General features: G+C 42.8%; 1 protein-coding gene across 2 annotated transcripts; it reads right to left on the reverse strand.

The window, feature by feature from the left end:
• Positions 1-409: 409 nt before the first annotated feature.
• LOC143219098 (uncharacterized) lies at positions 410-9,610 on the reverse strand. 2 transcript variants are annotated; one of them, XM_076444934.1, is made up of 6 exons: positions 9,386-9,610; positions 7,109-7,665; positions 2,710-2,844; positions 2,303-2,541; positions 1,969-2,202; positions 410-1,398 (listed from the first exon to the last, which is right to left on the reverse strand). In XM_076444934.1, exons 2-6 carry the CDS (start codon positions 7,182-7,184, stop codon positions 928-930), a joined length of 1,155 nt encoding a protein of 384 aa, XP_076301049.1. In that variant the 5' UTR covers positions 7,185-7,665; positions 9,386-9,610; the 3' UTR covers positions 410-927. The 2 variants fall into 2 exon arrangements, with proteins under 2 accessions (XP_076301049.1, XP_076301048.1); XM_076444933.1 differs by having other exon boundaries at positions 7,109-7,829.
• Positions 9,611-9,640: the final 30 nt, after the last annotated feature.

Below are 9,640 nucleotides of genomic sequence, written 5' to 3' on the forward strand. Positions count from 1 at the left end.
TAAAAGGAGCCTAACGCAATCAATCCGTTGTTTCACCCTTCACACTGCACGATATAACGTTCCGAAAAAATGCGCAGTGTTCACCCGATGAGCTTATCACGATAAGTCTATCGTCGTACGCCGATCGACGTATACGCGACATCGCGTGGCAACCCTGAAGAACCCCGCGCCGTTCTAGCTTGTCGTTCTCGCGGATTTGTCGCGCAGAGACGACCCCGCGACTTAGAATAATTAATGTGTTCTTCTGATCGGCCTTTCCTGAAGGATCACACACCGAGAAACATGTAATTACCGCTAAGTACCGCGTTCACATACTATTAACTTCTTCAACGAGACGTATCACGCAATGCCTAAAGTGTTTACTATACGCCTACGAATATACATATATACTATATATTCACTCTCGATCTATTTGTAATAAGCGAGATTGTATTTTACTATCGTTTTACATCGAGCGTAGGCTTTACGGATCTCTAGAACGAGCGTCGATGCTGTCTTTTCTAAATCCTTGCTAAACTGAAAACTAATACATAACGAGAAATGAACGAATTTAACGACAAACGCCTCGTTTTTATTAAACGATTATCTTGCATCGAACTCTACCGCTCTTTTAATTTAAGCTCTCTCCGATCAAAGTCTTCGCCTTCCGACCAGCTGCATGATGGAGACCAATCTTTACCAGCACTAATGTAGTAGAAAGCACCGTTCGAAATGAAGCATCCCTATCTGTTACTGTTCACGGTGATGCACATAAGGGAAAGACCCCAACCGACTTCAATTCCATCTAGCACGCCAGTCCCTAATAATAAGTATCAGTTACAGCTATTTGGCAGTTTTGAAGATAATCTAAATTTTTGTTGTTCTCTTGTCAAAGTCCACTTGATTCTTAATACCCACAACGACACCTAGCAGATCGGGGATTCGTCGTCAGCACCGGAAGCTGGTCTTCTTCATAGGAATACCGGTCGGTCCGTCGACGAACTCGCAAATATTGAAGCCGAGTCTGGCTAGAGGGTGGCAGTTGCTCTTCGGGTTACCCCATTTGCCCCTAAAGCTCATCCAACCGGGTAGGATGCTGTTCTCCTTCTTGAGCAGCAGCTCTATCATCTTCCACGTTGGCCAAGCGGTGCCGAATCCGCTCTCGTCGTACAAACGAGGTAATCTGACGAACTTGTGCTTTCCGGGCGCCGTCCAGAGTCCGTGGGAGCCGCGGGCGCTGAACAGTATCGGATGAGAACCGCCAGCGGTGTATACCCTTTCCGGGAATATAGGCTTCTGGAAGATGCCCTTTCGCGTCTCTTGGCTCTCGTAGACGAACGTGCCGCTCCGTAGATCGTATCTGTAAAACGCGCCGGCGTCGTGGGCGGACACGTACATCGCCGAAGGATGACTCGCGTCCTGGAACAGTTGAAACAGAAGCTGAGCAGACGCAGCTAGCACGCGACCTGAAATCGTTTACAAAACGGTGTATCGATAAGAAGAGGAGGAGCAGGACGAACGCGCGCATACTTTCTAATATGAATGATGAGACCAAGTCGGACGGTGGCTGATTCTTCTCGTATATGGGACGCGAAGCAGTCCGCAAGTAATTGTTCCCTTACTCAGCCATTTAAGGGGGTAGACTCGTTTTTTCCAGTATTGCAAGGGTGCAGGTTGCGCCTTCTCTTTTCTCGATAATGTAAAGATCGGGGTTTCCGCGCAGCTCGCACCCTTGCAATCCTAGAAACGAGTCTACCCATCCTGAGCATTGTTGTTATCAGTATACTATTTTCTAAAGGTTTTATTTCGGGAAATGGGGGGGGGCTGCACGTTGGAGTTGAGGCACTGGGTAGCGTGATCATTGAAGCAAATAATTAGGCTGTGCGGAACAAAAATGGATCGCTGTAATTTGAAACGGAGCTTAAAAATCGGTTGCTGCAGAGAAAAAAACAGGGACGGATAGAATCTTTCGGACGGGAGTTCGTATACCTTGAAATAAAGACTCATGTGTTCCCAATCGCCCACGTGGTTGCCGTACTCCTTCAGCATGCCCAGACACACTCCGCCTACGGTGGGTATCGGCCAGGTACCTAAAAATCCGAGATCCAGAACGCAGACTGCCTTTCCCTCGCTGAACGGATAGAACATCCAATAGGTCACGTGAAAGCGCAGTTTCCGGGACCTGGTCCTTCTTTTCGTCGTTTTCTCGAAATCCACCATTTTCTGCGGGCAGACGCACACATAAGTCCCACGAACGTCAAAGGCAACGGAGAGAAGACACGTCGGTTGTTCGTGTTTTCACCTGGTCCGTTTCGAAACCCACCTCGCCGCCGGACTTCGAGTCGCTCTTCCACGCTTTCCCCGGAAGATTGTTCGTCAGGATCATCGTTGGAGACCCGAAATCGTTTTGAATCGCGTTCCTCGACAATCGTAACGTGTTCGAGTTCATCGTGTCCGCCATAACATCCGGAACCTCGCAATTGTTGATCAACGCGTAAACCGGTACCGATCCTGAAGGCTTCTGGCCATACAGGAACGAAGATCGGTTGCTCAACAATTCCTCTATGGATCATTTAATACTTGAATATAGGACAACATCTCTCGATTTACAAGTACACTGCCCCAAAAATTTGTTTAAAAAGGAAACTTGAAATTTGTTGAACAGTGTTAACAAGCCGCGAGACCGTTGTTGGACAGCGCGATATGAATTTGATAATCGTTGTCATTTACCTACGTCGAGTCTGGTGCGAAGGTGGTCGTCTTCCGGTTCCATGTTGTCGAGGAAATCAGGCACCCCCAGGGGCAAGAACAGCTCTCCAGGTGCCAGCCACACTAGGGGCGCCCAGTCTCGTACTAATTCCTTTACTGTAATTAACCCGGTAACGCCTAATTAGTAGATTTCCTCGGAAACTCGAATGAAAATAATTATCTCGATATTCGTAATCGGACAGTAACATCCTGAGTGAAGGATATCAGAATTGCAATTGAGCATGCGACACAGAATTTCTTCTTCTCCCGATGCGTCGCCAGTTGCCAGTTTGAAACTATGCTATTTGCAGCGTGGTTAAATTTTTGTCGCTCCTTTAGGCGCGTGGCATTTGATTTCTCCGAGCGCGTGTTCGTCTCACGAACGAGCTTTTGAGTGATTATCGGACGAGGATTACTTGAAACATACTAATTACGTCGACCAGGAATCGTGTAAACCGAGGAAGTACGGCGCGAGGTATAGTGAATCGAGCCGATTAAATGGAAGAGAAACGCGTCGTATATAACCACGGTATCGCGCGCGAATGATGACGGTCAACGATACGAGCGTCACTAGCCGGCAATAATATAATATGTTTATTAGAAAGCCTGTTCCTCCGCGCGGTGTCCTCTCATATGTGGTACATAGGATTCAGGTAAAAAAAACGAAAAGCCTACGGGGATTCTGCTTGCTTTGCTTCTCGAGTGGCCAACAAGGCTATACGTCCTCTCGCCGCTCCGCTCGCCGTGCACCCACGTGCAAACGCAGCTCGGAATGCATCAAATGGTTACATCGTTCTCACGATTTCGTTCGCTTTTGCGCCGATTGTCCTCCTCGATGCAACTGCCGGTGTCACGTATACGTGTCACCGACTCGCCGCTGCGGCTCGAACTGTTCAGTTTCGATTTTAGCAACTCGATCCATTTGGTATTGTTTGCATTTTAATTTGCATCCGAGCGCTCCGTTTATACACCCCGTGGCAGAATGTTTCCGATCGGAGACATTGATACGGATTTTAGAGAAAACATTCACAATTTAGAAATATAAAATATTACTTTATGGAGTTAAAACTGATGGGAAATGAAAAGGGGCTTATTGAAGAATGAGAAACAACAAAATAACATAAGCTTCCATTTATTATAACAAAGAAACAATAAAATAAGCAAAACGTTACAGGGAAAAAAGTTTCCGATTAATAGAACAGCTGGAAGAAAGTTTCCGATTCGATTTACACTGTTCAACGCCAAAATTGTCCAACAATTATTGTTCGATGATTGTTATAGAGTCTTTTGCGCTGATTCCGAATCTGCCCTTAATTTTTCCCCTAAACGCACAGTTTTTGAGAAACTTGATTTTGAAAAAAAAACATATTTTTCAACTTTAAACAAATATTGTGTTGTTATTATAAAAGATATTGGATTGTTCGTTGCAGCAAAAGATTCTGTCGACTTTCCCGAATACAGTGATACCCAATATTAATACATTATGAATGTTTAAACATGTTTAAACAATCGTTAAAGATGGAGAGACACCACTTTTGCACCAATTGTTGAGGATATTTTTCAATTTATCTTAAAAAATAAGGGTCCAGCGTAAAATCGAACTATACCACTCGATAGAGCAGACTTTTATCTTGAGGAACTACCCTTTGCGACGACAAAGTTTGCAACGTCGATGTTTTTGGAACCAAAAAGCAAAATATTGTTATCATATAAATATTTGGAATCAGCGCAAAAGACTCTATAACAATCATCGAACAATAATTGTTGGACAATTGTGGTGTTGAACAGTGTAAATCGAATCGGAAACTTTCTTCCAGCTGTTCTATTAATCGGAAACTTTTTTCCCTGTAACATTTTGTTTATTTTATTGTTTCTTTGTTATAATAAATGGAAGCTTATGTTATTTTGTTGGTTTTCATTCTTCAATAAGCCCCTTTTCATTTCCCATCAGTTTTAACTCCATAAAGTAATATTTTATACTTCTAAATTGTGAATGTTTTCTCTAAAATCCGTATCAATGTCTCCGATTGGAAACATTCTGCCACGGGTTGTATTTGTATACCTCAACACTATAAATCTACCGACCATCAAAAGTGACTGATGTGCATAGTACTATAATACGTATTATAAAAATAACAAGATTAAATTTATTTATTTTTTGTGAGAGAGTTTTACCATTAAACTGGAGTCAAAAAATATGTTCAATAGATTCTCATGAAAACGCCTTTACGATTTCGATAAATGTCAAATAAAAAATTTGAAATGGGTCATTTGACCCTCGCGGTAGGTTTAGTGTCATGGGGGTGTTCTCCTTTTCAGGATTGCAAGGATGTCGACCTTCTCATTCCTCGATAATGCAAACGTGGGTTTTTCAGTATAGTCAGAGACGCGCTAGAAAATTATGTACTACTTCTAGATTTCGGGCGAATAGGTTCACTTTTTTGGGACACAAATCGTCTCCTATAACTTAGCGATCGGATAATGGGAGGAACCACGAACTGATTGATCACGCACGAATCTGATTCGAATTCCGACCGCCTACAAAGTCCGTGTGATATAGGTCGACCATTGGATAACACGAGTGACAAGAATAACAGCGCGAGGAGCGTTAGAAAAAAAAAGGGACAGTTCGTTCGGACATTGCATTCAGTAAAACGCTTTCACCGTTGCTCGTCCACGTGTAAGCACAACGGCCATTCATCGCCGTCGAAATCATAATTATTATGCATGTACTAGCGACGGCGAAGCCGGCCATATTGGGTGTTACGGCAGGTTGTCCATTATACTTCCGCAATTAATGATCAGACGCCCGTTAACGGGAACGGGTTTCTCAAAGCGACGCCGCTTTGTTCGCCAGTTAATTGTTTCGTTGCTTAAGCTAGACCGTAGCGTAATTAACGGCGACATGTTTCCTCGAGGCGTAAAAGAACCTGAGTATCAGATCTTCTTGCCGAGATAAAACGTACAAGCGAAAGAACCACTGTTACGGTACCCTGTAATTGCTCGCGTGAATCGACGCATCTGATCTCTACGAAAAAATCTTCAATCTTTCCATTCTTCTTGGAATCCAGGAACGCTCAACTGCCTAAACTTGATGCTGAGAAGAGGCGAATTAAATTTAAAACGGCGCAACAACGGAATCGAACGCAGAACAGATTATTCGTATACTAATTAGTGGAACAGTTGTGTTCCGATAACACAACAGTTACTTTGTTCCAATTACGAACGAAATCCTTACCGAGCTGTGAGATTTGCATCTTCGAATATCGTACATACATCGGTCAAAATTGAATTTGATTCCGCTCGACCCAATTGCACATTTCGAGTGGTTGTTCGAGGAAAAGTTTGCCAGGAGGACAAGAGGAGTCGGCAGCTAATCAGCGGCGAAGGAATTCATTTAATTATCGGCGGCGCGGTTCGCCGTAATGCGAACGAAATCGAAGATTAATGGAAACTTGTTTCGGGCTGGCTGACAATCGTGAAACCGGTCCGAGAAATGGGACGATCGATTTTCAGCCTCGCTGCGATCCACAGAGCCGCGCCGTGTGTTGTCCCTGGAAATAGATCGGCCGATTTCGACGAACCGGAGAACGTTTGTTGTCTCGTTATGGAGCCCGTGCTAACTCCGCGGCAGTAATTCGCGTGGTTGTCGGACCAAACCGTTTCACCGTTAATCCGCCGGCCCTCTCAGCCTCCACCGGTCACCATAGCGATCGCGTCCCGATTCGAGACGCTGCGATGTCAGGCTCGCAGACCCACTGTACAACGAAAAAAATTGCAGACCACGCACGATCGGAAAACGATCGCGGAATCGCTCACCGGGATCGCTCCGATTACTCGAACTTTAAGCGTGACCGTTTGGAAACGCCGGGAAACACGATTTATACAGAAAATTTCGTCGATTTCGCTTTCCAAGCAAGATCAACGCGGAGCAAATCAGATTGACGTGGTAAAGCCGTTTAAACGGTCGATGCAAACGATAGCAGCTAAATAGGTTTTCGACGAATCGATCTATTTAACCTGGCCAGCCTCTTCATTGCTGCAATTACGCTTCTTTACAGCGTATTTATGCTAAGCGAGCACTCTCCGTATAATTTCTGTCGACAAGTTACGGTTTTAACGATTTTCAGCCTCGATTATATCCGCGATTGGATGCCACCGTATAGATCGTAGAAATTGCGCGAGTTCAAAAATATATATCGACACTTTTTATTCAACTTTTACGTTAAGCAGAACTATCGAAATCTTTCTCGTGAAACAATGAATTAACACAATCAGGAGGCTGATATAACTCGTTGACAGAATAGTTTGATTAGAATATGATGCTTACGATGAACGCGATGTTTGAATTTGAATGTTTGAACGTTCCGATCTCGCTTACCTCGCTCTTCCTCGACGGTTTCCGTGGAATCGGCGATCATATGAACGATACACAGAATCGTCAGCAAACACTGCATCGTATTCGACGCGTACGAGCATTTTGACGAGCGCGGATCGGCGAGTCCGTGGAACTTGAAAATTTTTAAGGCCCGGTTATCGCGGTTGACGCGGTATTTCCCGCCACTTTTGCATCCCTGTAACGCTGCCGCAGCTTGATCCACCGGTGAAACGCCGAGGTGTCCTCGCTTCGAGGTTAACGATCGATGTCCTGCTACCAGCCGGCAGCCAGCGTGTTTCTCAGTTCTCAGGTAACTGACCGGTTCTCTCTCATACGTTCCACCGTGCCGTTCACCGTACAAACAGTGCCGTCGCTTGCAGCTTACAGCTTACCTTACGGCTTACAACCATCCTCCGCGCACGCTGTGTTACGAGGGAAAATGCCAACGTAACGCGAGCCAACAACCCCCTTCTATCCGGTTCAAATTTCCAGCGCTGCCCATTACACCACGTGCCGAACACTAAGCATCGTCCAAGCTTATCATCGGATCACCGGACCGACTGCGAAAAGAAAAATAAAATTGTCCGCAACCGCTGCGAAAGAAACGGGAACCACTCTGGAATTTCTTCCTTTCTTCGATACGTCCCGTACCATGTGGGCCACGCTAAACTTCCCGTTCGTCGACGCACAGCAGTTTATTCTTCCCAGATTTGCTCCCAAAATTCTATCAATTATAGAATAATTAGACCGCGGATCTTTATGCACTTATGAAGAAATTGGTTGGGTGAAACATAAAACGGGATAAGATTTAAAAAGTTTAAGGATGCTCTGTAATGTTATTTTTAACGTAACAAAGTCATTAAAGGATCCAATCAAATTTTATATTATTCCTGCTTGCCGCAATCAATGCAAAACATTTTTATTTTGCATAAAGATCCGCAGTCTAATCATAATTAACTGCGGATTTTCATGCTTTTATGAAGAAATTGGCTAGATGAAATATACAGGGTGTTCCATTTAAATACGAACACCTAAATATCTCTTCAGGTTATTGTGATGCAAAAAGTATTTGTTACGTAATGTGCATGGTGTCAATGGACCAAATATCTGGCACGAATATTTTTTCCCGAGGGTCATTTTTTTCGGAGTTGTAAAGGTCATCGGTGTTTTTTGGTACATAACTACATTTTTATTTTATTGCATCGTGTAACTGATCGAAAAATACATTCAGATATTTATAAAAACATGACCTGAATGACCTGATCTGAACGTATTTTCCCATCAGTTACACGATGCAATAAAATAAAAATTGTAGTTATGTATCGAAAAACATTGATGACCTTGACAACTCCGAAAAAAATGACCCCCGGGAAAAAATATTCGTGCCAGATATTTGGTCCATTGACACCATGCACATTACGTAACAAATATTTTTTGCATCACAATAACCTGAAGAGATATTTAGGTATTCGTATTTAAACGGAACACCCTGTATATAATAAAACAGTGAAAAATTCGAAAAATCTTAAAATAGTGTTACGTTGTTTTCAGATGTAAAGAACTATGTATTAGGGAATGAAATGAAGTTTTATTTAACTCCTGCTGCCCACAATCACTGCTGAACATTTTTATTTTGCATAAAGATCCGCAGTATAATTATATGTATAATAATATGAACTGTATCTACATATGTATGTAGATTTCATGCAATTTTGATTCAAACCAAAGCACGTTCTTCCACCTATTAGGAATTGATTGGCTGTTCTCTTTTTAAAGTGTTCAATATAATTAATAAGTATATGATAACTATATATAACTATAATCAATGATAACTATATATAACTATAATCAACAGATAACTATAATCAACGGTTACATGCCACACCAATAAAAGTTGTTTCTCATTATAGAAAGTCGATATACCGATATTGTATAATTATAGATCGCGAACGTTAATGTCAAAGATGGCTAAATGAAATGCTTTCGAGTGAAACTTTTTGAAACGACGTACAGATAAAATGAGAAAAAAAAATCTCAGTAATTTTTTTAATTATACAAAAATGAAAGATTATTAATACTATATCGCTGGAAACTTAAAACGCTGCTTAAAGAAGAATGGAAAAGATGGAGTGCGAGTGTCGTTTATCCCCACGACGCGACGAGAGTTCATGAAATTGCTGAACCGGAAACCGTGAAAACCATTTACGATGAGTGAAAAGGAAAGCGTGCGGCACGTATCATCGCAACAAATATAGAGAAGACACACTGTATTATACTCACGATACCGCTCTTCAACGCGTGTTGCACTTCCTTTGCCGTTATTTCGCCCGTATCGCGACTGGTTCGCTGCTCTTCTTGTTTGTTTTAACTTTAACTAAAGCACGGTTTCGTAAGCGGTTTACGGCACGTAAAATTACTGTTATACCATTAAAGTTACCGCAACTCGGCTTTCTCTTCCGTAAGTTTTTACACTGTCAAGGACGCGCGTTTCCTGTAGAAAAAGTTACAAAAATATTCGTGATCCGCGTATACCGA

This window comes from Lasioglossum baleicum, unplaced genomic scaffold (genome assembly GCF_051020765.1).
Source record: "Lasioglossum baleicum unplaced genomic scaffold, iyLasBale1 scaffold0021, whole genome shotgun sequence".
Lineage (NCBI taxonomy): Eukaryota > Metazoa > Arthropoda > Insecta > Hymenoptera > Halictidae > Lasioglossum > Lasioglossum baleicum.

What these genes read in the sequence shown, in the direction of transcription:
- LOC143219098 (XM_076444934.1), bottom strand. Translation starts at nt 7,184, where the DNA reads ATGCAGTGTTTGCTGACGATTCTGTGTATCGTTCATATGATCGCCGAT. An exon ending in AACCGTCGAGGAAGAGCGAG is followed by an intron (nt 2,845 to 7,108) that starts GTAAGCGAGATC and finishes GGTTAATTACAG; the next exon opens with TAAAGGAATTAGTACGAGAC. An exon ending in ACTCGAAGTCCGGCGGCGAG is followed by an intron (nt 2,203 to 2,302) that starts GTGGGTTTCGAA and finishes GTCTGCCCGCAG; the next exon opens with AAAATGGTGGATTTCGAGAA.